At 38.7% G+C, this 27,851-nt stretch overlaps 2 protein-coding genes across 5 annotated transcripts; one reads left to right on the top strand and one right to left on the bottom strand.

Annotated features, from left to right (window-relative positions):
* Window positions 1–659: 659 nt before the first annotated feature.
* Window positions 660–24,433, top strand: slc43a1a (solute carrier family 43 member 1a). Of its 4 annotated transcripts, none has more exons than XM_055034780.1 (15): window positions 660–893; window positions 7,676–7,839; window positions 8,050–8,239; window positions 10,079–10,134; window positions 10,407–10,483; window positions 18,180–18,272; window positions 19,049–19,182; window positions 19,284–19,411; window positions 19,615–19,761; window positions 19,851–19,883; window positions 19,971–20,106; window positions 20,268–20,385; window positions 20,472–20,545; window positions 21,053–21,176; window positions 22,012–24,433. In XM_055034780.1, exons 2-15 carry the CDS (start codon window positions 7,686–7,688, stop codon window positions 22,198–22,200), a joined length of 1,653 nt encoding a protein of 550 aa, XP_054890755.1. In that variant the 5' UTR covers window positions 660–893; window positions 7,676–7,685; the 3' UTR covers window positions 22,201–24,433. The 4 variants fall into 4 exon arrangements, with proteins under 4 accessions (XP_054890755.1, XP_054890756.1, XP_054890757.1 ...); XM_055034781.1 differs by lacking the exon at window positions 660–893 and adding an exon at window positions 1,113–1,478; XM_055034782.1 differs by lacking the exon at window positions 660–893 and adding an exon at window positions 2,682–2,750.
* A 36-nt stretch (window positions 24,434–24,469) lies between these two features.
* Window positions 24,470–27,795, bottom strand: med19a (mediator complex subunit 19a). Its single transcript, XM_055034784.1, has 6 exons — window positions 27,440–27,795; window positions 26,905–27,027; window positions 26,196–26,329; window positions 26,011–26,107; window positions 25,833–25,927; window positions 24,470–24,837 (listed from the first exon to the last, which is right to left on the bottom strand). Exons 1-6 carry the CDS (start codon window positions 27,657–27,659, stop codon window positions 24,772–24,774), a joined length of 735 nt encoding a protein of 244 aa, XP_054890759.1. The 5' UTR covers window positions 27,660–27,795; the 3' UTR covers window positions 24,470–24,771.
* Window positions 27,796–27,851: the final 56 nt, after the last annotated feature.

The raw sequence follows: 27,851 nt of genomic DNA, 5'->3' as shown, positions 1-27,851 counted from the left end.
TTACTGAATGTGTGATGATTCTATACATTTCATCTTCTGTGATGACTGGCAATACATATTACAGTTTCACAAAATATTAATGTTTCTCAGATGCAACTTATGCTGGTTTAAACTCCTCACCATGCAAAGTAATAAGACTATAAGTGGGAGTCTTGTAAAGCTCCCACTTATGTAGAACAAGAGTCAAAGGGAAGGCTAAAGCAAACCTTTCTGACCCAAACCGACCTCTTTTTAGTTTAGCTAAAGGTTGCTGCCATTGGCTCACAGATGCACAGTGATAAAACACAAACAGAACCATTCATTTGTTCCTGTTATTGTCACCATCATCAATAATTCAACTTGATTGGCCGAAACAGAGGCTGCAGTGGCTTGTGTTTGCATTCTACTTGTGGTTATTTTTGTATTCTGCCAGTTATATTTACACTTTTCCTTGTATTTACTCTTTGCTGGCTGCGAAACAAACATGCAAAAGAACTAAGTGAATATGACACGTCATCACGCTGCGTGTCCAAGCATTTACATGTATTTTTAGTATTTGGAGATGAGAGAAGAGCATTTGTAAAATGAAAGGGGTGGTGGAGAAAAAAAAAAGAGCTGAAGGGTGGTAACTTCTCTCCACCCTTCAGCTTGAAGAGGGAGGAGAATCAGAAGTCAAATAGGGGAACAGTGGGTGTTTCAAATGAAGCCAGGGAGAACAGAGAAATGTGTGTGAGAAGAACTTAATCCTCAACAAAACAAGAAACTAACAGGGGAAAAAAAGCACAACTAACTCATGGCTTCAGGATCTTAACATTGACTAATACAAGTAAATGTGGGAGTTGATAAGTTTTTAATTAGCAGCTTGACACCATCTGAAGATTTTGTTCCTCTCACAAAGAAAACACACAACTCGAGTAAGTAAATAGTTGTTTCGTTTGTTTTTTCCTGGGATTTGTCATGTTTTTGTGTGATGTAGTCGTGATAGTGATGTTGATCGTATAAACGTGAGACTGAGCGGCAGCAGAAAGGACCGGCGACAGACACGTGGCATTCAGCTCAACAGGCGGACATAACTTTCTAACTTCTCTTTCGTCAAGGCGTTTCTTCTCTGTAAACTCGCCAAAACGCGCAAACGAGGCAAAAGACTTGGCGCGGACGCAAGAGCAGGTTAAGAAGTGGAAACTGTATCTAATGATCGGAATGCACGGATATGAGGGGAATGGGAGGAGAGTTTCTGCCATGCTTGAACTGTACGACTTCTTCCTTGTAGTAGGAACGCATTGTTTCCGTCTCAAAGCTGAGAGGAACTTCCGATGCGTAAGCGCTGCGTTACTATTGACGGGGAAGCACGCAACGCAACTGCGCAAGTCTCATTTCACCGCATTTTGAGCTCTAACATCATTTTAGCCTCAGTTTTATTGTCTCATCAGGATGAAGACACGCGTTGCCTTCACTGGCTCGTCCCAGAGTCAGTAGATCCATATTCACTTTAAATTGGGGTCAGTAAATCCATATTCACTTTAAATTGGAGAGTTAGTCATTTTACAAATGTACTGTTTTGGTAATATTTCATTAGCTTTGTTTGACATGTTGATGTTTAAAGTCCAAAGAAAAGGTCAAAAGGATGTTGTCATTATGGTCAACTTTGTAGCCTTTGCAGTTGTGGTCGTTTTGTACCGCATTAAGACATATGCAGAGGGGTGTTTCGTACAATTTAAATGTTTTTTTAAAATGCAAGGGATTTGATTTTATGAGCTTTATTAATATCTACCAGTCGGCGGAGGATTACACTTATTTTGGTTTGATTGGGGGTCACAATTTATCACCTGATCCATTTGGGAAATTGAGCTTCAGCAAATAGAAATGGGATGTAATACAAAGTCAAATAGGAGAAGAAAATAACGCCACTGAATATACAAGACAAAAGTGAATTTTTGTCTTGTTTATTCAGATAGAAATATATATTTTTAGATGTTTTTAGCTTTTGTCCATTTTTCCAATAAGGCTGTGAGATATTATCATGACCACAGCAAATGGTAGTCGGGTATGATACCGTGTTTTTCTTTTTTTGTTTGTTTTGTGTTTTTTTTGTAAGTTAAAATACTTTTAAATTAAATTCTAAATTATATTTTTGTATTCTCATTTAAAAAAAATTGCGATATCAAAAGATCAAGTGATGTGAATGGGTTTATGTACAGGGGAATGAAATGGTTTGTTTACAGATCCAAAATGAACTTAGTAAGGAACAAAAATGGCTAAATGTTGTTAGCCTACCAAAAGGGGAGCGGGAGCCATTTAAAACGGTTCTGGTTACATTTATCTCCAAGATTAGGCCGGTACGTTGACTTATCATTTTAAAATACTTACTGGAATGTGGCTTGGTTGAACAAAACTGCGTTTATCGAAAAGACAGCTAATTTTGTTTACATAAATTATACATTAGTGGAAGTTGTATTTGTAAATGTTGTTATTGGTTTCAGCTCAAACATGATGAAACCAGAAAACTAGAACAATCTTTAAATTCTAAATATAAGTACTGAACTTAAATATACAGCTTTTCTTGATCCTGTTGGTAAAGGCTCTCACATAGGCGTGTCATTGGAAACTCAACATTTTGGGGGGAATTTCATTGCTTGTTTTAAACTCATTATTACTGTTTTGCGCTGAATCAGTGAACGCAGCATTGTTGCTTCCACAGTCAGTAACCTGACCCAGGCTGAGGTCACACACGCGGAGAAGCAGCTGCCCTTCAGGCAAGGCGCCGTCAGAAGGTTTGTCCCAGAGCGCGTGGTTTATTTTCTTGGAAACACATGAGAATGAAGAGTTTGTCCTGCGGTTCTTTATGTCCTGCGGAGAATGATAAACAATGCGGCAGCAATATTCCCCAGCATGGAAAAAAAGAGCAGTACTAGGTGTGAGCGGGGGGGAAGAAACGCTTAAAAAGAAAGCTGGACACAAAATGAATAAAGCAGACATGGCCAAATGAAATACTATTATTTATTTATGTATGTGATCCAACTTCATAACGTCTCTCTGTACTACAGTGCTGTATTACTTCACTAGAGGCAAAATTGCATCAGGCATGGGCTCAGGTAATTCAGGAAACGGTTTCCATATATGGCATTCCTTCCTCAGGTTTCCGCACTTCATGCATGCTCAGCCAACACACGTTGCATGTTGTGTCAGGAGTCACAGCTGCCCATCAACACTAAGGACACATTGCTGTCTTGTTTTACTTGTTGGCAAACAAGTAAAACAAGAGCGGTGTTGACCGCTCTGCCTTATCACAACACAAAGGCTCTCATGTTCTTGTATTCTTAAAATACAATGGAACGCAAAAGTATTAACGCCCCTTGAACTTTACCACGTTTTGTTTCTGGAACTTCAAACTGCAATGTTTTCATGTTTTACTTTGTAGTACAGCAAAGTTATTTCACATTCTTCTTTGTGGGAAAACTCAAGCTCAGTCAGACTAGATAAACAAAATTACATGAATATTACCTTTCAAATTGTGCCACAGTTCCTCAATTGGATTAAGATCTGGACTTTGACTGGACCATTTTGACACGTGGTAATTCTTTGTTGGAGGCCATGCAGTTGTACTGCTGGCTGCATGTATAGGGTCGTTCATTGTCTCTTCCTCAGTCTTGAGTCTTTTGCAGCCTCCCAGGATTGCTCTATATTTAGTGATGCACCACTTTGTCTTGGTTTATCACAGGTTTTCAGATGGAACATGATATAATTTTAAAAACCTAGGCGTGTGAAGACTTTTGAAAACCTCTGTAGCTGCAGTAGTATCAGAAAGCAACAAACAGAATGGAAACAATTCAGAAGACCAGATTGTCTCGCTCCATGTCCTACTTTAACCTGAGCTCAGATACTTGATACACACTCACACACACACACACACACACACACGCACGCACGCACACACACACACACACACACACACACACACACACACACACACACACACACACAGAGTTATTCTGATACCTTAAAATCATGGCTGCTGGCTATTGCCTTCAGAGAACTGGTGTCCAGTGACGCGTAGTGTTTATCTTGTGACCTCACAATCTCAACACAGCTAGCATGGTGAGCTAAGACAGAAGCCTTTGGCTCCACTGACTGCCTTTCCTCAGTTCTACATACAGTTTCTCATATTGTACAGGAATATACAATAAGATGTAAATCTTGTTTTAAGTAACAAAAATGATCAAAAATGTGTGAGCTACAGTATGGTGGTCTTGAAGAAATATAAAAAGCATAATTATGATGTTTATTTTCGCTGCCCGTTGTTCACCTGCCGTGCTGTTTACACATCACATGATGTTTTCAATGACGATTTACGTTCTGATGTTACTAATAACACACGAGCAGGACCACCTTCATGTCTGTAGTAGTTTTTTCACCATAGTTGCCATAAAGCAAATTACTGTTAAACATTTCAGGTCTGCCAGAAATCATTGTAGGATATTTATAATCATATTATAATGGCATAACTCAACCTAAACAAGTCAGCTCAAGCACTTCCTGGGAATACATGTCGCTGCTTTGCCTTTTCTTTCTTTGGCAGTTTTGGTCTTTAGTCTTTTAAGGTAAAATAGCAGTGAAATAAATCAATATCTTTCCACCTTACAGAAAGATAGAAAAACTGTGCATTTGATTCCAGCATCCTGCTGTGAATTTGACCAAGGCTTTTACTTGCAGCTGGGAAAATAATATTTTAATGTGAAAGCGCTGAATTGTTGGCATGATTAGGAAATTCTCAGTGATTGTATACTGGTTAAAATGTTTTTGCAGTGATGTTGAGGTTTTGGGGTCAATTCACCAATATTAGTGTCTAGAGTTATGGTAAACATCGATTTGATGTGCTGACAATTAGAGAAGCATCAATCAGTTTGCCATTTTCCCCCTTAACCTGCTTAGATCTCTAATCACTGAAAAACATTTCTTCTCCTTTTTTAAATGCCTCAAAATGAAAAACTGAATCTAAAACTATCAGCCAAACTGTATCCAGAACTGATACAGTGACATACACCTGAATAATGGAGCTATAATGAAGACAAATGCTGGTTTGAACCTTTGATATGATGAGCAGGGTTCACGTCGAAGGTAATGATGCTTGAAAACTAAAAAAATCATTTATTTATATGTAACACACATAAAGTGGGGATAGCCTTTTGGGAAATAGAGATTGGGTAGGCGGGGTAGTCTGCCTGGCCAATGGGAAGTTTGATTCCCATGAATGTTTAGACCAATCAGAGAGCGGAATGCCACAGAGGCTCCACCTTCTTTCCCATGTTGGCAGCATTGATTGTGAGCGGGAGATCCAACCCTGATCAGACAGCTGAGCCAGAGTGAGAATCTTTTGGTTTCTTTCTAATATCATTTATTGACTTTGAAGGAATTTTTTTTTGTAAATAGTTATTGTTTAAATCCAACTTATAAGTTAGAAAGAGTGGTAAGTTTCAGAAAACTGAACTTCAGTTTTTCTGCTGTTAGAACCACTAAGATCAGTTGGAACTGTTGCACTTTCTGGCAGTTGATTGGCAGTTGTTTTCAGTTCAACTGAAGTAAAGCCTATATAATAATGTATTTTTATTTTACTTAATTCATTTTCTTTAAGTTAAAACTTAAAAAATATGCATTTTACACTGTCTAGTGCCCTCCGTGTCTGGAATGAGAGTCCCTGTCTAGTTGTTTTGAACGTGCCGCACTGAGATCGATCAGTTTTTTTTTTGTTGTTGTTGTGTTGTTTTTGTTTTTTTTGCTTTTTCTTCTCTTCTCCTGGATTGTTCCTGGAGTGGATTCCCCTACTGACTTTGATGGCGAGCCTTCCCACCTGGACTTAGAAAGATCTGGATTTCCTCCCATGTTGAGTGAGACCTGAACCAGGATTTAATTTGATTCATTTGTCATCTAAAAGAGATTAGAGCGCAAACTACCAGGGTGCACCCAATAGATTTAAATTTGATATTTAGCACTTGGCCAAGTATTGTTGTTTTTATTTCATGTATTTTATTGTGTGTAATTTTATTTTCTTAATTGTATGTCTTGTCCACTTGTGAGTTTATGATTCATGTTACTAAAGCTAATTGTTTTTTAAGTTCACTCAACTGTGTATGTGTGTCATTTAAACACCCATCGTGCTCCGACAGCCAAACCTATTGGCCCATCTACCTAAAACATATTGTACCCTTCTCAACTGTGTTACATATATATTAAGGGGTTTTGGCTCTTTGAGACTAGAAACAAAAAAAGAGGAAAAGCTCCGAGTTCTTTAATAAACTCATGACTTTATGCAGCATAAATCAGTTTTTTAATTCAGCTGTCGTTTCATTCCCAAACCTTTACTTTCCACTCATTCAGTCTTCCTTCTTACTTTCTGACTTCGTTATTAGTCTCATTTATGGATTTACACGAGTGAATGAATGAGAATGGTTTCACTCTGTCACCTCCGTGTGTGTGTCTGCGTGTGTGTGTGTGACTGACCACTGCAGAGATTTTCATCACGGGGTGTCAGTTACAGGGAAATCCTCCGTTTTAAATGCTCCTTTCAGCAGACTGGCTGCTCGCTGGGCTGTGAGTAATCGCATTACACACATGCCTTGCAGGCACAAGCAGAGACAAATCTGTCCCTTTGGAGCGTCCCAGTTTGTCCAGTACGACCCATGTAGGAAATAGGCCCTCATTAAGAAGTGTTTTCTGTCAGAGGGCCTGACTGCAGTCCTCCTCCCACTGCCTGCCTTCGTTTCCATTTGCCCCTTTTCGCAGCTTCACGTGGTTGGTTATTTTTGGATCATTGTGTTTTATTTAGACATTTTCCAGATGAGTGCTGTCAGATTTCTTTTACCTCCACTGTCAGAGGTTAAAGTGACCATCGGCCTGTCCTGGCGGTGTGTTCGTGTGTCTGTTCATTAGAGGTGGTCACGACTGACTTTTCTTTGTTTGTTTTGGCAGTACAGACCCTTCTGTTTGAACACAGAGCTGCACTTACATAAAAGCCACCCATTTTGTGAACCAGTTTTATCCAAGAGAGACGAAACCAGGACCAAACTGTCCATGAGAAAGGATCATTCTGCTAAAAGCTTAAGCTTTTAAGTTGCAGCTCTGATTTGCACAATAAAAGTTTAGTGTTTGTTGACTCTCATCCATATGAATGAATGTAGCTGGTGTTTCACTGAGAGCTTAATGAGGAGATTAAAAAGGGGGAAATTAATAGATAAGAAATGAAGAAACATAAAATTTCCAAATCTTAAACAGGAAATCATAGGAATGTGATTAAATTAGCCTGTCAGTGATCTCCAGGGTCAAATGATAGGACAACAATCCACTTGTTGTCCTATCATTAACCAGATTTGGACTAAGACAGATAATTGGTTTAATCTTATAAAGATCTCAAACCTGCAACACAGTTTCAAGAAGAGCTGCAATGAATGAAGTTTGAACCTTTCCATCCGTAGAAGTATACAGTACATAAAATATGTAAATATAACTTGCTTTAAAGAATGGTAAATATAATTATTTATACTTATCAAATTAAGACTTCATGATTTCAGTACCTTTGCTTAGCATCGATTTAAAAAGGTATGAACTGTATTTCAGCATAAAACAATAAAGCTTTGTGAAACATTTAATTAATTGTATTTATTGTTTGCTTTTTTTTCACAATCTTCTCTCTTTTGGGTTTCAGCGCATCAGCCATGGCCCCCACTCTCGTTCAGGCCTACAGGAGGCGCTGGTGGATGGCGGTGACGGCGGTGATTGAAAACCTTCTGTGTTCGGCCGTGTTGTTGGGATGGGGCTCTCTTCTCATCATGCTGAAGAGGGAGGGCTTCTACTCTCACCTGTGCTCAGGTACAAAGAGAAAAGCATTTTGTCGCTAAAGAACCATTCAGTTCTCTCAAACGTACTTTATCGAGGTGAAAGAAGAAGCACCGAGCCTCCTTTTGGTTTTTCATGGTTGTCTTGAAAACCTTGTTTTTTTTTCTGTTTAACTGCAGCAGCTGTTTTGGGATGTTGCTCTGTTGCAGCTGTCTGATCAGCCTTTTACACTTTATCCCTCAGGAAACAGCTCAGTGGTCCTGCATCCTAAAAACACCACAGAAGGTGCACACGACTGGGTGTTCTGTGTGGAACAGGAAGAGATGCTAAATCTTGGATTCACCATCGGCTCCTTCCTGCTCAGCGCCACGACCCTGCCGCTGGGCATCCTGATGGACAAGTTCGGCCCACGTCCAATTCGGCTGGTCGGCAGGTAGGTGTCATGAAATACGCGTTGTCCATCTGTCTGTGAAGCTGGAGTGAAAACACCACAACCAACCCATCCCTGGTCCAGTAGCTTGTCAGAAAAGAGTCAAATTAGCTAAGTGCTGCCTGGGCCCGGTGAACTGGGTCACAGATTTTTATCAGAGTAGTCATCGTCACTTTTTCTGAGCCTAGACATTTAACAGGAATGACAGCTTGCCCTCATTTCCCAACATGCATAGAATTCTTGACGCTGCAACACGTGTCTTCTTACGGCTTTTACCTCCATTATTCCTTTATTACTGCTGTGGGAGGGACGGCATTCTTAAGTACATTTTGTTATATTTGTGAAGTGAGTCATGGTGGAGCAGTTTTATATTTGTTTCTATGGAGAGCAGAGAAATTGTGCAATAGTCATAACATTATAACTCCTGCATGATGTTGACACTGATTAACCCTCGGCTGTCTCTTCATTTTGTGTGTCAAACACAAGAAAATGTAAATGTAAATATATATTTTGACCAGAATCCCTTCATTAACTCCAGTCTTCACCATACAACCACTATTTATTATTTTTATTTTAATTTAACTCCTTTTCTCAATTTTAAATTCAGGTGTCGTTTTTTTAATCCAACACATGCAGATGGGATTATTTGCCAATTATTGAGAGAAAAACTAAGTTTATTTTGGTGAAAAGGCTGAAATCAGCTGCAAGTAGATTTTTTTTAACCTTTTGTATAAAAATTGATAAATTTACACTACCCTAAAAAAAAATCTCTTCACCTGGTAGAGATCGATTTAAGACAAATAACAAAATAATTTGAACACAAGGAAACAAATCAAAATAGAAATCAAAATTAAATTATTCAGAAAGAACATTAGTACAAGTCAGAATGACAAATTGTGTTTAATTAGCATGTAAAAATAAAGTTTGGCTGCTTTGTCAGGAGAAATCCAGTTGAAACTTGAACAGTTAATTAGCCTATAAAAATATTTGGGTTTAAGATGTGTGAAAATGCCAGGATGTGAGTTTTTTCCCTCTTGATCCTTTTTTCTATGGCTGGATCAGAGGGATGTGACAAAGTTTTTGTAATAGCTGAGGTTTGTTGATGACCCAAATGACACCAGGACAGAAAGAGAGGAGATTGAATGGAAAACAGAAAAATCCTGGAGAGCATGAGGAAACCACAAAATAACCACAGCAAGAACAGCAGTGAAATCCAGGAGAAACTGAGAGACTTAACTGTGATTTCTAGTGAATGCAGATGATGGGTCTAAAAGGCAGAATAAAGGCCAGCTGTGAAGGGATAACGCAGAGGTCACTGAGGTCAACCTGAGGAAATTCAAGAAAATGGCTTATAGAGACAGAGGCCCAGTTCCTTTGCATCAAATTTCAGATTCAAGCTTCTTTTAAGTTTTGTTTGTTCCATGCAACACTTTTGTATCAACTAAGAAATAAATAAACTGAATAATGAAAATATTTGCCATTCTTTAAAAGCAAAGAATGGCAAATTCAAACTAAAGCAAAACATAAAAGCAGTCCCAAAGATTATGACAGTTTTATACAGTAACTATAAAGACTGAATAACTCTTCAACCGCATGAACAGACTTCTCCTCCTTTTTTAGTTTGCAAAATTTAAATTTAGTGCATCTTTTTTATGAATGAAAGTTCTTCAGACACTCCTTTGAGTCAGACTCAAGAGAAAAGCCTTCCTCATGCTTTCACTCGATGATCCTTCAGTTGTGTGATTCATGTAGTTATTTGTTGACTCTTTATTGACTCATCAAAGTTCTACTGTGTGTTTGATTATTTTATTATTTACACACGTCCTTCGTTTTTTCTCACAGTTCCTTATTTGCTCTGTCCTGCATCATCATGGCTGGTTCTGCTTACAACACTCACGGTGAGTACAAATAAGTTAGTCCTCTGCAGAACATCACTCTGACCTCACTGGGATACATAAACCTGTCACATTCATTCAGTCATATCCAGTAAAATATAATATATGCTCCCATGAGTCTCGGCTGTCAGATTAAACGTGCAATTTTATTTTATTTTTTTTTAATCACATCATATAAACTCTCGCATTTTATCTTTACATGCTGTTGTTCCTGCACTTTTTTGTAGTTTTATTTGGACAAAACGTAACAGTCAGATGTTCCTCATCTCTTGCAGATCTGTCGGCGCTCATCTTCTTAGCTCTCTCGCTGAACGGCTTCGGAGGAATTTGTTTGACCTTCACCTCCATCACGGTGAGACACAGCAACAGCACAAATAAACAAGACAATAGAAGTAAAGTACAGATACATAAGTAAACATTTTCCAGGTAAAAACCACACACCGCTTTCTCTGTGATTCTTTACCAAATGCAGAATTTGAGGACTTTTAGTTTTAGCCTTTCTGGACAACTCGGTGGAGACACAGAGAAGCACAGAGATGGAAATGTGATTATGCTACTCAATAATAGACATTGCCATCAATGGTGTTATTAATGTCTATCAAATTACAGTTTTATCAGGCAACTCTTAATATCTAGAACAAACCTATGCCTCTTAAAATAGAAACACCTGGCTTAGTAAATATTACTTCTTCCCACAAAGTGGTTTACATTTTTAAAAGTAACAGACGATTCAAACAAGAAAAAAAAAATCATAAATTTAACAAAAAAAAATAAAAAATCTAATGAAAAACAAGACGATGTTTCTTAACCAGCTTGAATCGAAATGAGGACAGAGGAGTTTCTGGACTCTAGATTTTTAGTGTGACTATATAGTTACTTTTTGATTTTACATGGAAGATTTTCTCTTATTAAACCTAAGAGTAAGGCAGCGACTGGTGGACTTCATAATTAAATCTATTTCTGGGGATGTTTAGTTAATTTTTTATTTCTTTTTAAAGATAAAATCATAAGACACATGTTGATCCAGCACTTATTAAAGGTTTCTGTTTCTTGTTACCTGGAATAAATGCCCAGGGATATTTTGGCAGCTGACAGCCTCAGCGTTGTTTGGGTCAGCTCAGTGTGTTGTGACTGGGAGCTGTTTATATCTCACCAGCATAAGGCTGATATATGCATGTATGTATTTATGACGTGTCAGCTGCCACCAACATCATTGGGGCTGTTTTATCAGTGCAGCTGCCTCTTGTTTCCTGGCGTGTGTTTAGAGTCATGCTTTTTGAGGGTACATTGTGTTTACCCAATCCAGCATCTGACCTCTCAGACATGGAAACTCTGTCATGCCTGTTTGGACCAATGATGGCCCATGGCTGCCCACACACCCTCCTGCACAGCTCTGCCCACTTACCTCTACCGAAAATACACAAGGACGCATTTTGTCATGCTCTGTCATCCGATGCACCTCCTCGTCCTCCTCTCTTTATTTTAACAGTTTTCTGCTCCAAAACACAGATATGACGCTCATTCAGATGTGTTTGACCAGGCAAACATGATGATACATGCTGCTAGAGTCCATTTGATACGTGCATGTAATCTTCCTGGTTATTTGCATTGGGATGGATGACATTATGCCACAGCCTCATCATGGTGCTGTGAAAACAACATCTGCTTCAGTTAAATAAACTTTATTGATTCCTCCAAGGAAAACCGCTGACACTGCTGAAAAACAGCTTACATGGCAGTTTGTAGTTGGAAACATTTAAAAACAGTTTGTTTTGAGATGAGATGCAAAGCTTGCTTTAACTAACAATTTCAAATTTTTTTTTTTTTTTTTTTTTTTTTTACTTTTCAGCCTGGTGCTAGCATTTTCAGGAGAAACTCCTTTGAGTGAAAAGGATTCAGGAGTTGCATTTTGGGTTTTTTTTGGTGACTCGGTGCACAAAATATCTTTAACTGAGGTTCAGTTCACAGTAGTTGTAGGAAATAACTTTAAGATTAGGAAAGATTAACGTCTATACGACTTTGAGAAATCTATGGCAGCTTTATGGGAAAGATTGCTGTATTTTCCCCTCTGGTGTCCAACACTTGTGCTCACATTCATTTATTTATTTATGGATGCTAGAATCACAAGTTTTTTTCTTCTTGGGCTAAACCTTAAAAGTCAGACACTAATGTCTAGATCTCGACTGCGAGGAAGCAAAGAATTTTAGGAACAAAATATAAATGGGCAGTATTTATTTCCCAGGCAAATATTGCCATTTTATGCATCATATATATACCACCTTACATAGCTTGAATTTTTGTTGAAGGACGCTGTGCTTTTATAAAATCTGGGTTTCATTTCAATAGATTTCCAACAATTGAGAAAGGGAACAAAATCTGGAAACATAACCTTCAGGGACTTCTTTAGGATGCAAAATTCAAATTTTGCCGTGAAGTGGAATATGTGAGTCGCACCAGACTTATTTTAACCTCTTTGACATTATAATACAGTTTATGTGAGCACAGCAGAGTGAGCAGGTTCAAACAGGCCGATAGAAAGCAGATTACCAAGTCCGGTTAGTGAAGCAATTAATGTGCTGTGTGACCGTACAGAAACACTGGAAAATCTGCATTTGAATGCACTTTGTGGTTGAACAGTCAAGGATTTTTAAGGCCTCTCTCAAGGTCAGACAGTGGTTCTGCATGTAATCTGGCTCATTAGGAACTTGGAAAGATTCCTGCAGCCCCAAAACACAAATACGTACAACATAAACCTTCCTTTATTCTTACATGTTACCTGCTGCTGATAAAATAGAAAATACTTATGTATAATGTGGCACAATTATTTTTTTAATCTATGCATTGAAAATGTATCTGAAAATCTCAACTTTAGACCTTTTTAAAAGCTAAATTTAGTAAAAAGAGTTAAAATTCACTTCAGGCAAACTGTTAAGGTTCGTGAATAAAAAAACAGCCACATGACACAGTGCCAGGCACCCCACCAAAAAAATAAATAAATGAGTGTGAGCACAAGTGTTGGATAGTTACTGCATCTGACAACTGTCTTCCAGATGGAAACAAGTTACTTAACACCCAGATGATGCAATGAGTAGCTTCTCATATCTTAAACAAACATGTGGAAATGCACACTTTGGTCATGGAAAGGACATCAGTCTGTTTAAGGAGGGTCACAGTATTGACATCAAACGGACAAAAAGTCATAGGTGGCTGCAGAAACTACTGAGAATTGGGTTGAGGTCTGTTCAACGCTTTATTAAAAACTGGAAGGAAAGTGAGGAATCATCATCTGAAGGCTGTGGGGGATTGGTGATAAATCAATTTGAATTATTCATTGACTCATCTGTTTACAAAGATTTAATTTTTGGAAGTTGTTTTTTTTTTTTTCTTTCTCAAATGCACTCTTTGGTTTCTGTACAGTTCAGAGACCGAGCATTTAGTTTTACGAAAACATTTCTCAGCTTGGATTTATTCGGAACTTGAATTTAGCTCAATTCCCCTGAGCTGACCTAAATTCAACCGTGAATTTACCTAAATTCAACCGTGAATTTACCTAAATTCAGCCGTGAATTTAGGTCAGGCTTGATTGAAATAAAAGCAAGTTGTTAAAAATACTTTCTCCACCTTCAGAGACTCAATGTCATAGCGTCACATGAGCAGCTCTGACATTGTTTAACCTCGCATGCAATATTCATACTGTTCATTCTGTCCCATCGGTCACACACATACACACACTCAATTAATATTGCACCTGCATTAATGTTAGAGTCACCTCACACTTATATTTGTCCTTGCCTGGCCTCTTGTCAACATTTCTCTGGCTTCATTCTGAGCTCCACCAGTTTTGATGTTTTGATGGAGGAACAGCAGCTGAGCAGAAGGACAAAGACCCACAAACTCAGATATCATGAAAAACAGAAGACGCCTGAGAGATCTGAGCCAAAACCGTCACCGTTTCTGCTCGGATCTCCAACTGTCAATTACCTACATTATGATACAACTTTTTAATAATAACCTTCAAGAATTACACGTCAGCGTGATACCACTTAACTGAGCTACAGGAATAAATGACCCACTTACATTACTAATACGATTGCAAATTATAAACAATATGTAGGTGGAACATGCCATATAACCATTATTAAGGTTTGCTAATATTTTGGTATATTGAGGCTATTTGTTCTGGTGTGCCTATGTTATACATTTATTGAAGATGTATCACTTTTTTTTTCCAAGGTAAAGAAAATGCAGACAAAAATCAATTCTACTTTTAAGTAACAGCAATAGAAATTGTAAATAATATTTATTCTGTCCAAATGCAACAATTTGAAAACTGCATTTAAGATTAAATCTTTTGCAAAGTAGCCTATATGGGCATTTCAGGCTTTGTACACTGCCCTAAAAACAAACAAAACGGCTGGAACGTGGGTATTTTTTCTGTCTAGGTCGTTAACATGGGAAAGAAAACCAGTTACAGTAAATTTAATTAAAAAAAATAAGTTAAAAAGAAAATGCTAGGATGTAAAAAAAAAAGAACTACAAACTACCATAGTCAAAATTTGACCTCAAATTTCTTTTCTCCTGTTTTAAAAGTTATATTTCTAAAAGTTGAGAACAAAAATACAAAATCTGATTCACTCTCCTCACAACCACCACAAAAACATTACTATATCTAAATAAAAAGATCCAAACATCAGATTTTTTTGGCAAGGTTCTATTCTCATTAAATAGCAAAACCAGTAACTGTAAAATGAGTTACTGGTTAAACTGTCTTCTTGTTTTCTTGGGTTTTCTTGTGAGAGACGCAGAGACGGTACAACAAAAGATAAACTGAAACACCATCTGATTTGACTCTGTTAGTTAAAACTCATGAACAATAAAATGAGAAGTAAAGCTTGAAAACCTGCTCTGCACCTTTTTCAGCTTTCCTTTCAGGATTAGTCACTCCTGTGTTTCAGCCGATGGGTGACACACCTATCTGTGATGGTTTCACAGATTCAACTCACGGTTGAATGGCAGCAATGCTCTTCCTAGCGCTGGGAACGTGTAAAAGCAGTTCTGCTTGTTAGATCAGTATTTCATGATCGATTGCCAAATCAGCTCCACCCCCTCAGCTCTCCAGAAAAAGAAAAAAAAGAGGGTTTAGAGCAGAAGTTTCTGCTGGATCTCCTGCTGGTGATTAACATGCGCTCAGTTGTTCCTTCCCTGGGTTATTGAAGCAGTTGGTGAAATTTGTTCAACAAGCAGAAAGCAAACTACAGGGAACTACAGATGTGGAAGACAGTGACACTCTGGGTCAAACATAAAGAGTCTGATAAAGCTTTGATCCAAATCTAAACATTCGGCCTTGCTCTGGTTTATGCAAGTCCAGTGCAGCTGGATGTGACAGATGAGACAATCTGTGAAAGGTTAGCGAGAACATAAAGCGAGGGGAAAGAAGAAGCTGGTGCCACTCAGCTGTGGTTTAGAGAGAGATCAGTCAATCCTGAATTTATGTTTCTCCCACTAACTTTTCCCCCCCTTTTTAAAAAAAAAAATAATAATTTCTGCCAACTTCTCTGTGTGTAATCTACCGTTCTTCCACATCGTTAGAGATGAAACACATCTCTGAATCCATTAATCTGTCATTTGGCATATTCTCAGTAATTAAAGTCCTAATTAAAGTCAGTGCCGGCTGGCAAGATCTTCCAGAGTCCAGCTGAGTGGGCACAGCTGGAGCAGCGGCTGGACTGATCGGCGGTGACAAACGAGTGACCTGAGCACCTTTTCTCTGTGACTCTCTGACCCCTGGTTAACCCTCGCATGGCTCCGTTCAGTCACCTATTAACATGCAGGGCTTTGTCATGTCTGTTCTGACAGACGAAATGTGACATTTTCCAAACTTTGTCATTTCATAACCCCCAAACTACAGTGTATTTTACTGGGATCGCTGGTAGAGAAAACCTCACAAGGCTTGCTGCTGTAACTGCAGCAAAAGACGGTTCTAGAAATACTGAACCAAGACGACTGAATCCAAATACATCCCAGACTTTTAACACTTTCCAACCCACAATTATGTTATTTTGTGTTGGTCCAATTTCTTCAAAGCAATGTTTTTCAATGCATTTTAAAGGAGAAGTTGGAACGAGGCATTGCATTTTGTTCTGCCTGCTTTTCAAAACTCTTCTCTGAACTTTTTCCTTGAACCTCTGTGGTCAGAAGAGTCCAGATCCACGGATCTAACAGCCATGAAGGTGTCAAGTTTTCCCCCCGTTTTCTGAGAAATCGCAAACGAAGACGAGTGTTCTTCGAGATGTTTTTCCTCCTCTTCCTCAGACAGTCAGGCTCTCTCTACCATGCGCCGAGGGAAACGTTTTTCTCCTGTTTACCTGCTAACCACTTACTGTGGGCTCTCGAAGTGACCTGACGCTTCCTGGTGCAATACAGACACATTAGCACGCCGGCTGCAAACTGTCACCATATTGCGATCGCAATGCAGCTTTCTCACAGACGTTGAGAATAAAATGTCAATATTCACAGAAAAGCACACTTGACACCCACATACAGAATCTCTAGAGGAAGATTTTCAATATGTGGCTCTGAAGTTCCTGGAAGTCTGTTCCTGGGGAACATCTTCCTGCCTAAAATCTCTCTGTATACTTGTATAGAGTTTCTGTTTCATAAAATGACTAGATGAACATTATTTTCTTGCTATTCTTGGTAGAAACATAGAAATCCATGTAAATTACTTTTTAAACCCTCATACTGACAACACAACCAAAATGCATGTGTAATCTGGAGGGTTTGAAAAGGCAAATCAGAACAAAGAATAACATTTTGCAATGGTGAAATGTTGCTCCCGGAAAAAAAGGTTGTACAAAGTGTAAACTGTTTTTTATTCAAACGATCCTGTGTGTCTGTGAATTAAAGGATGATGCAACATGGTGATATCTCGCTTCCAACTTTTGAGAAACGAATCAAACGGGGTATTTTCGGTGAAAATCTAAGTAAACTGGACAGTGTTGATTTTAAAATGTCAATTCTATTCAGTAATTCCCTGATGTTTAATTTGACTACCAGCTTTTCCCTGCACCTCGGGGTCTATGAGGCTGTTAAACTTGGCAGCGTTTCCCTTTTTAAGGTTCAGATATAATAAGGCAAGGTTACAAATAGCTGTGCATGATCAGTTATTAGGAGCGATTAAACACGTGTTACAGTTCAAGCTGTTTGGTTTATATTTACCGTGGATCACAGAGGATTGCGGTTTCGAGCAGCAGAAAGTGCAACTCCCAACAAGTATTGCTTCATGGCAGCTGGATGCGTATCAAAAGGCGAGTGGCCTGCAAATAAGCTATGCATATTTGCAGGGAGCTGTTGGTTAATGCACCTGTCCTTCTGGCCTCTTTTCTCCCAAATGATAGTCAGACTCTGAGCTCTGAACCTATCAGTGTCTCATAGATGTGTGAGAGGAAAAAAAAAAAGGGGTCACTGTCACAGCTCAGTGACCCCTGACACAGCTGAGGGATTGGGTGACGCCGACAGCAGGTTAGGTAAAATAGTGAGCCCGTCATGGAGGACAACTACAATCCCTCACATGTGATCTTTATAATCATGATTGACCCATTTAAACCTGCAATCAAAGGGCATTTAGTGTGTTGCCAGCACAATGGATTGTTGTTATATGTTATAATCTTCTTAGTGCTGTGAATGGGCCAGCCTAATATATGATGTGCTGGTACCTGCCACCATGTGGTTTGGTATGTTTCAGGCCGCCATTCGCAGCGGGTTAAACTCAGTGGGTCAAACAGTATGCTGAAAGGTCAGACTTTAATCCCAAATCTTTTAAAACAACAAAGCTTTGTTCGTCTGAAACTGTGAGGCTGTCATGAAATTAGAAAGTAATAAATTCCTCTGTGGGAGGAGAAAAAAAATGTAGAAAGTTTGACCCAGTCTCCTTCTTAAAGCTGATACATTCTGCCCCCTGGTGGAGAGAAAAATCAAACAGCTTTCACACATTTAATGTTCATTTAATAAGTATTATAAAAATCTGTGTGTGTGTTTTATCCCTGAAGCTCCCCAACATGTTTGGTTCTCTGAGCTCCACCATCATGTCGCTGATGATCGGCTCCTACGCCTCCTCGGCCGTCACTTTCCCCGGCGTCAAGGTAAATGATAAGATTTAACGCAGATCTAGTCTTTCCCTGTGTGTCTCGCCTTCCTCCTGCAGGTTAAAGCTGACGCAGTGTGGCTGTAGGTGTGTGCACACATAAGACCTGAGCAGTACTTTTAGACACTGTTCCTACTTTTTCTGTCCGATCAAAAGTGGACAGAATTGGACAGAAAAAGTCTGGAAAAAGCTATTAAGATATTTTATTCGGTTAGAATTTGAGGCTTTTTTCTGATCCCTGTTGTCTAAAAGTTGTCCTTTATTTTTTCTCTTTCCTTTCTTCCTTTGTGTCCTACTTTCTTCTTCTGTTTTCCTTCCTTTTAGGAATCTGTCCTATTTTTCTTTCTTTTACGTTTTCATCCTTTTCTTCCTTCCTCATTTCTTTTCAGCTTTTTGTTACACACGCATTTAAAGCCCACTACAAGATGTGCATTTTAGTATTTTACATTTTGGAAAGCTTAGTCTAGATAGGTTTGGATGTTTTATTTGCAAAATAGGAACCTTGTTGAAACTGCAAGAGATTTCTTCGTAATTTGCTTTTAAGGATCCAGATGTTCTGTCCAGGGTTTCTGAAGACCTTTCAGTTTCTAATTTTCTTTGAAGCACTTGAGGCTTTTCAGAACAATGTTTATTGTTTGTTGTACAATGTTGCTGAAGAGTATTAAAAGGACGTCTGTTTCCAATGACGACAGTGACTTGAGAACTTTGCTGCATGCACTAAAAAGACCCAATCAGCAACTTATATTTTGCAACAATCATTTCTCGTCTTTGTAGCTGATCTACGACGCAGGCTTGCGGTTCCATGTGATCATGTGGATGTGGGCGGGTCTCGCCGGGTTCGTTTTTATTAACTGCTTCTGCAACTGGCCCTCAGAAGGCTTCCCAACTCCAGACGAGGTTGACTACAGGTCAGCGAAACGCCCGCCTGTCTGCTGCAAACGTCACCAGCGGTTTAAGTCAAGCGAGCGGGATCTAAAGCTGCAACCATCTCATGTTTTGTACTCAACAGTAAGATTCTCATGACGCAAGATGATCCATTATCTGAGCAGAAGGCTGTAGGGAAGAGACTGAACGAGAAAAACGGAGACGTCCGACATTCCACGGAGAAGCTTCCCAATGGACCCGACACTGCACCAAGTGAGTAAGCTAACCGCTCATGTTAGAGGAAAACGAAGAGAGACTATTCCCAAATATGTTTACGTACTGATCAAGTTGTCTGTAAGGGTTAGGGTTAGGGTTAGGTTAGGGTTAGGTTTTTTGCTTCACAGTAACCTATTAAACTTCAGGTCCATTAACAGCATTGAAAACCACGTCACCAAAGGTTTGTCCTCCTCCCATAGATGCCGTTCCCTTCCGGCGGTCTGTGTTCTCCCCCATCTTCCTGTGGAGTTTGGTCACGATGGGGATGACCCAGCTGAGGATCATCTTCTTCATGGGAGCAATGAATAAAATGCTGGAGTTCATGGTGACCCAGGGAAAAGAACACCGTGAGTGTCCAATGAGCTTTAACCTCTACCATTTTTTTTCTATTATTGTTTTATCACTATTGTAAATTTTGTTGTTTTTTATATTTTAGCACGACCCGATAAGCTTGAGGCAGAAAACACAGGTGAGTTTTGTTAGATTACGGGATGAACCTTTAAAAATGTACCTGACCTTTTCACCTCATTTTATTGTTTTCCTCTTGACCTTTCAGTGAGTTACTACGCCTCCATCTTTGGCACGCTGCAGTTGCTGTGTCTGGCGACGTGTCCTCTGATTGGCTACATCATGGACTGGAAGATGAAGGAGTGTGAAGAGGAGAAGTGTCCCTCTACCGGGATAGTGAAGAGGTACGTCCAGTGAAAAATAACAGATGTGAGAGGTTTGGGATTTTACTTCTCAGCTTCAGGCTTCCATGTAAGGATGCAAACAGGAAGTTCTTTGAGACGGAGGACGGGTTTTACACACACGTGTGATGCAGATTAAAAATAACGTCCCGTCTCTCCCTTAGAGCCAAAAGAGACCGTAAGATCCAGAAAGTGACCAACGCTATGAGAGCCTTCATCTTCACCAACATCCTTCTGATCATTTTTGGAATCTGTAACCTCGTGGATAATCTGCCTCTCCAGGTAAACACACCGCATCACACGTTAACAATAAAATACCATCAGAACAAACGCTTACGAGCCGCCTCTTTTCTGTTTTTCTGCCGTAGATTTTGACGTTCATCCTCCACACGATGGTCCGAGGATTCATCCATTCCTGCTGCGGAGGCCTCTACGCTGCTGTGTGAGTCCTGCAGCCCCAGCAACACGACAGACACGGGATGCATTCATTCCCTTAGGCGAGGAAAATTCGACAAGATTCCTCTGTAAACCACAGAGCGAACAACGGTGCCATGTTTGTTTTTATAAGGTGGAAAACACAACAATATTCAGCGTGCCGGTATTAAAGTCCAAGCAGATTGTTTTCTGACTCATTTAGAGTTATCTTCTGACACCAAATAAACACCAAAATGAAACTCAGCTTTACAGTGTGATAAAAGCAACCAGATGTTTCAGCAGAACCAGAGCAGGTCAAATTCCCTACAGCAAGATGACATGTGCCCACTGGAGACATGGAAACAAGCCATCTCTGGCAGTAATTAACACGTTTCATATAGATGTTGCATCATCATCATCAAGAAGAAGATACAACATAATAGTTAAATATGTTACTGTGCATTGATGTTCATCCTGATGATCCTGGAGTTTATTTCAATGCCATGTTAAACCACTTATTATTTTTCCTCAACAGCTACCCGTCCAACCACTTCGGTACACTGACAGGCCTCCAGTCCATGATCAGCGCGGTGGTCGCGCTGCTGCAGCAACCGCTCTTCATCATCATGGTAACACATCTTCAAGGGGACGCCTACCAGGTGAGGAAATGCTCTCTGACCCTCATGCGTGCACACGTACCTCTCAGGTCAACATATGAGCAAAGCAGTGCCTTAACTGTCAGCCTGAAAAGGGCATAGAACAGATTTTCTTTTTGTGACAATGAATTAGAGTCATACATGATTTATAGCAAATAAATAAATAAAGAGCCGTCGGTATGTAAAATATGGCATTCGGCTCTGTTAGAATTTCATTTTGGACCACTAAGTCTGAATTTATTTATTTTTTCTGTGATTCTTTAAAGACAGAGAAAACTCAAAGCGCAGAAACATCAAATAAAATGTTGTATTTTTACAGCAGATGATTTATCAAATCTTAAGGCATTTGATTTGATGATCCAGTGACAGATTTTTTTTTTTTTTTCAAAATTACTGATCAATTAGTTGGGTGAATAATCTTGTAATCCACTTTAAAGGATTAAAGTGGATTACCAAATAAATCAGATTAATAATTCTAAGAATATTTTGACTAAAATTGATTTGAAATACTAATCCTATTTTGGGAATGATTCTATTTTTTCTGCTCGTGTTGGGAATTAGATATATTTTGTCCCCAGAAACAAATCTTTAAGGACAGGGACGCCTGAGTCCACTCCTAGAAAGCCACTTTTATAGATGCCCCCCGCTCCAACACACCAGAATAAATTGCCTAAATTTAGTCCTGCAGAGGCGTGGAATCGAGCTACTCATTTGTTTCCAGTGTGTTGGAGAAGTGATGGGATGTCGCCCATTTGATTTAGGGACATCTAAAAACTCCAGGACGTCAACATCAACCTTGTGGTATTGCTTCTCACCTGTCCCCTCGCCTGTGTTTCAGATCAACCTGGGCCTTCTGATTTGCTCGTTCACCGGCTTCCTGCTGCCGGGTTACCTGTTTTACCACCGCAGAAACCTGCTGAGGGAGCAGACGGCCAGAGACAACCAACCTGCCATTCAGGAGATGGAAGCTCTCAAGTCCACCGAAGCCAACGGCTTCAACAAGCCTCACAGCAACGGCAACGCTTAGACAGATGCTTAGACAGCAGCAGAGCAGAAAATTATGGGTCATTTTAAGCATGAGGCTGCAGAATGGACACCAGATTTTTTTTTTTCTCATCGAGAAAAATGTGTTTTTATCGACATACAGTAGAAACCAGAAGCTAACATACACTGAGGAGAGAGACATACACGCTTTATCTCACTGCCTGAAGTTAAATCAGACCAAAATCCTTGTTCCGTTAGAATCACCTACAGGATTTGTATTCGCTAAACGGCGCAACAATGACAGAGAAAAATGTGTCAGATTTATGATCAATGTCTTCAAAAGTAAGAGTTTGCAGATAGAATTATCACTACATCTTTAAACAACAATAAAAAGCCCGGATGATGATGTCATGGCTTGGGAGACATCTGATAGGTTGTCTGACATATTTAAGTGGATGTACTGTAAGGCCTCCAGCTGGTTTCTGGTTGACATGAGAAAGTTAAAAGAAATCAGCTAAAATATTTGATAAATTCTTTCTCTACTTATTGTGACGTTTAGCATGTAGATATATTGATAATCGAGACTGACCTAACACTCGAGACATCTGATCCGATTTAACTTTAAGCATTCTTTCATTCAGTGTATATAAACTTCTGGTTTCAACAGTATTATTTTTCTTTTTTAGTCATTGCTTGTGCTTGTTTTGCCTGCCACAAACAAGCTTGTTTTGTTACAAGTCAGAATTTCTTATTTGGAGAGCCGTGTCATCAGTTGTTGTTGCTCTTTTATTTATTTGGATTTAGATCCAAGAGCCAAATCAGTTTTCAACTCAAGCCATAAACCTAAAGATTAAGCAGAGGCAACGACAAACTGTGGATAACACCATACTTGAAGTAGTTTTCTGACAATCATTACTCACCTGCGAACACCAAAGAAACAACGAGGTTTTTAGGGCAGTTACATGATCTGATCAGTATTGTTTTTGTACTATGCAGAATGTTGTTTGTGCTTTTTCTACTGTATTCCCAAAGTAAGAAGAATCGAAGCAAATCAGGAAAACGTAGAGCGTGCACCTATCAAAGTAAGAAGGCTTATGAGGCATATGAAGAAGATTTTGTGAATTTTATCTGAGCCCATCTGATAATTTGAACACAAAAATGGCTGTATGTTTAGATACCACATCTACCTCCTCCTGTTTTGTCCCAGTTTCATTCACAGGTCAATGAACTCTTTCAATTATCTGATTTTTCTTCTTTTTCTTCAGATAAAGACTAAAAACATTGGAATTTACTAATGCTAATGGTCATTAGCATTATTGTTTCACTAATAATGCTAGAATCCATACATGTTATGTAATATATAGGAACAAGTTTGTATAGGAAAACGTGACTGACAGGGTGATTCTGACACAGTGTGTGAACAGTTTTAAAACACTTTGTATTGCTTTATGCACAGAAATTATCTAGTGTGTGTATGTGTATGCAAGTGTGTTTTTATACTTTAGCTGCAGTAGCAATAAAAAGGGAAATCTATTTTGTAGATGGATCACTATAAAAGTAGTCCAGATGATTCTAGCTCTATGCAGCTTTTATTTCTATGGGTCTTGCATCAACTTAGAAAAAAAAATATATTTTGTAAATACAACTGTGATGTGGCTTGTTACTTTTATAACATTTTCAGCTTGTTTTACTATAAATATTGGAGTGTGTAGCATAGGAACATAAGGATACCCTGCTGTGCTTTTAGTCTGTTTCCTTGATGTGATTTCACATCTGATTTTAGCATGAAAACTGTTTGTAGCAGGTTGTGTTCCCTTTGTGTCAGCATAAGAAAAGTAATGATCCTAAATGTAAACAAAATGTATTATCTGTTTATATTACACAGATGTAAGTTTTTGCCACTTTTTCCTCATTTCTGAAGCATGGTTTATTCTCTGTACAAAATAGTTTTGCTTTTTGTTTTGCTGTCACCTTGCCTTTCAATAGAAGAACATCTCTGCCAGTTTTCTCTGTAAACCAAAGCCATTTTCCATAAATGTCCGGTTTGACGATAACGCAGCAACTGACCTCATGAGAACAGACTAAATTCCTTTCCAGCAGTAAGTATAAGTAAGTTACATGTGGTCTTTTAAGTTGTGATCTACAACTTAAACCATATTTAAAGACTTTACAGACATCCCTCTGTACCGTTAGTTTTTGATTTACAGAATTCATTTAGGTTATTCAACATTATTTGGTAAATAAATGTACAAATAAAACGTGCAGTAAATGTGTCATTTTTGGTGAGGTGATTCAGATTAAGGAAAGAAACATACAATTTATAATCAAAGTTTATTTGATTTTGGCGTCATGGTCAAAATAAGAACAAAAATAATTAAAGAAATACACAACGGCTGTTTAGTCCATCCACACAGTTGGTTTTTTTAAGCTTAGTCTGTAACATCTCTTTCCATTTTTACCCAACATCTCTGCTCACTCAACACAAAGATGCACACATTATACAGCCATTTGTTTATCTCATGAAGCATACCTTTAATAACACAATAACCCGTAACACACACTCTTACAAAATGTCACACATTCAAACAGGCAGACACACACAGTGGGCTTTCGTCTATCTGAGGCTGTTGCTGCTGGGCTGCGATCCAGCGAGGCCGGGGTGGTCTGGGCTGTGGCGGTTCTGGTTCAGGGCAGAGACAAACACCGGTTTCATTTTATGTAATGACATTTTCTAACATTGTTCACACACGGATAAAAGTGTCAAACTGGTTTACCAATTCTAATGCAAATTAAGAAATAACCACAACATTAAAATTTCAAAAACCTTTTGGATTGTTGTCTTAATGCAGTTAATCTCTAAGAAAGTCCAAAATTGCCTTAATTCTATAGATACATAATTTCTTATGAACAAGTCCTAATTAAAATGGCAAACGCTCAGGTGCTTTATCTTGACTTTTTTTTTTTTTTTTACAAAAAAGCATGAGCAATTATTTCAGTATTTATTATTTTTATGGTCATGGAAACAATTATCTCACTTTAAAGAAAAAATGTTTATTACGCTAATTTTACTGTAACAAATAACTTTGTCATAAACAAAACAAATAACTTTAGTTGTTACACTGAATAAATAATGTATATTTTGCTCTCCATGCATCTCACATGCACAAGGTTTTAATACCTAAAACAGGAACAACTACAGAAATTTGTAGTAATAAAAAGACATTAAATACCAAGTCAGCATTGCACAGCAACAGACAGGATGTTGACCAAATACGGTGATATAATTGTAGTTTGTCACACAAACAAAAAAGGAGCTAGGAGCAATGATAAAAAGTAACACCTGTTGCCCACAATGTAGTTATAAATACATTTTCGTCCCCAGTTTGATTATTTTTAATAACTATTAACAGTTTACATTAGCCTACACTAAAATCTATTTTAAAACTTACTTAAATGTATTTATATTTATCAAATTCATTACAGAGATGTTTGATTTCTTTCTATGGATAGTGTCTGGAAAAAAGCGTCTTGTCTAATGCTGTTTTACAGCGTTAGACGAATATATGGCCTTTAATGTTTTACAGCCTTAGACAAGACAACTCAAAATGTAATCATTTTTTATCTGAGTTATAAAGAAAAGAAATTATTACTTTGATGTTAAACATTTATTCTCACCTTCTTCTTTTTCTTGTCTTTCTTCTTTTTCTTTCGATCCGGGTCATCGTCCCTCTTTTTCTTCTTTTTCTTAGGATCAGAGTCTGAGGGAGTTTCTGGAACAGAAAAGAAGCAGGTAAGTAAGTGGCTTGCTGACATGCTGAACTCACTTGCATTTAAAGGTAATAATTTGTCCTACCTTGTGGTAATGGGTCCTGTGGTCGATGGTGCTTGTGTTTATGCTTGCTCTTCTTCTTTGGAGGCTGTATGTGCATCAGTCTGTACTGTTCTGGGAGCTGGAAATATGTGCATGCATTAGTATTTAGTATCTACTCATGATGTGTTTAAGACGTTAGCAGCAGACCAGAATATGAATTAAAGTACCGGTCCTGTGTGTAGTCTGAATCCTGTGAGCGAAGCGCCAGTCAGCGGGCTGAAGGAGTTCCCACACACTGGAGGCTTATCGATCAGAGAGCGTAACGAGCTGCCGTCCTGAGTGCCCGGACAGTCGATCATACCTGCCATGCAGGTGATAGAGGAAAAAAACGTAAAAAAGCAAACTCACAAATATGTGCAAGGGACATATTATGACATATGAGTTTTTTGATAAGACCTTACAGCATCAGATTCCCACACCTGAATTAGATAATCATGGCTGAAATGCTAAAGATCACTGAAAGTAATGGGAACACTGGTGGCAGAATTGAAATTAAGCAGTAGGGAGAATGTGCCTTTTTTGCAACCGTTACCCTCATTGTAATGCTCAACAATAATGTCACCATGACGTTTCTTAATACTCAAATTGTGCTTCTATGCAATACGTATTAACATTATGACACTGCTCTACTCCTTTTCATCTCTATGCTATAATGTTGCGTACTTGTACTTTTTGATGCAAAAAGATTACTATTTACATTTAAATGATCAAACGAAAGACCAAAAGTTAAATTTAAAAGATTCCGAGCACCAATAGAAGAGACTGTAATAAAGTCTTCCTGATTTGAAAAAAAAGGTAATTTCCCATAATAATAACAGTACATAGGAAATGACAGACGAAAAGATTTTGTTTTTTATAAACTAACAGGCTGCTTACCTGGTAACTCTGGCAGAAAGTTGCTCAGCTTTTCCTTCACCTTCTTCCCACAGAACTTGTTGTAGGCATGTTCCAGGTTGTAGTGTGTGATAAGGTTGGTGTTGCCCGTCAATTCGTTTCCAACTAAAAACATAAAATTATATTGAAAAGGTTTTTGCTAACAATAGAACAAAATGTACAGTAAAGTTGTAATAAACGTCCAGTAACTTTTACGTGAACGGTGAATGTTGAATCTACAACACGGATGGTCCCTCAGGTTATATAACATTTGGTTTTAAAATGAAACATAAACGAATATACGGCCTTTAAGAACGAAAGCCAACAAACGTAAGCTTAAGATATGCTTGTCTAGATGTAAAAAAAAACTATTCAGATAAAAGAGGCTAATAACGACAATTAGCTTTCACTTGTGCCGTTAGCAACTGTTAGCAACACTGTTTACAAACTGTTTATCAGTGTATAATATATCAGCCAAACCCGTTGAAAATATAAATATCACATATTGTACCCTGGAGGCGTAATAATGTGAACGTACCAGGAAGCTCTCGCAGTAAATAGAAAGGTTCGTTTATGGCTCCGGACTTCCGCAGGGTAGGCCCTTCATCCACGAGCTGTGGTGGCATCTGCGCCGCCATGGAGACTTGGTTCTGCGGGATGGGTGGCGGCGGCTTCCCTGGTCCAAAACCTAAAGACGAAGACCCGGGAGGTCCCTGAGCTTCATTTTGCCCGAACAGAGTGGAAAACATTTCAGTCATATTTATCAAGATTAATACATTTAAAGCGTTGGGGAGGGGGGATAGCCGGTTTAGTCAAGCTTAAAGCTTGTCCATGTCGCGTCGTGTCTACGGGTATCCATGCGAGCGTCAACTGCTTTGCTTCTCTTCTTTGTGGCTTTATTTTCACGTTCCAATTTACCGTAATACTGGAAAGAAACACGCACAATACCG

Source organism: Poeciliopsis prolifica, unplaced genomic scaffold (assembly GCF_027474105.1).
Source record: "Poeciliopsis prolifica strain line A6 unplaced genomic scaffold, Auburn_PproV2 SCAFFOLD009, whole genome shotgun sequence".
Taxonomy (NCBI): domain Eukaryota; kingdom Metazoa; phylum Chordata; class Actinopteri; order Cyprinodontiformes; family Poeciliidae; genus Poeciliopsis; species Poeciliopsis prolifica.
This window is presented reverse-complemented; position numbering and strand designations above follow the sequence as displayed.

Bases quoted from the DNA above. Each gene is read 5' to 3' on its own strand.
- slc43a1a (XM_055034779.1), top strand. From the start codon at position 5,281: ATGTTGGCAGCATTGATTGTGAGCGGGAGATCCAACCCTGATCAGACA. The intron at 20,546-21,052 runs GTGAGTCCTGCA...TTTCCTCAACAG, and splicing joins GGAGGCCTCTACGCTGCTGT to CTACCCGTCCAACCACTTCG. The intron at 21,177-22,011 runs GTGAGGAAATGC...CCTGTGTTTCAG, and splicing joins TTCAAGGGGACGCCTACCAG to ATCAACCTGGGCCTTCTGAT.
- med19a (XM_055034784.1), bottom strand. From the start codon at position 27,659: ATGACTGAAATGTTTTCCACTCTGTTCGGGCAAAATGAAGCTCAGGGA. The intron at 26,330-26,904 runs GTAAGCAGCCTG...CCTGCATGGCAG, and splicing joins CTTTCTGCCAGAGTTACCAG to GTATGATCGACTGTCCGGGC. The intron at 26,108-26,195 runs GTACTTTAATTC...ACATATTTCCAG, and splicing joins TCAGACTACACACAGGACCG to CTCCCAGAACAGTACAGACT.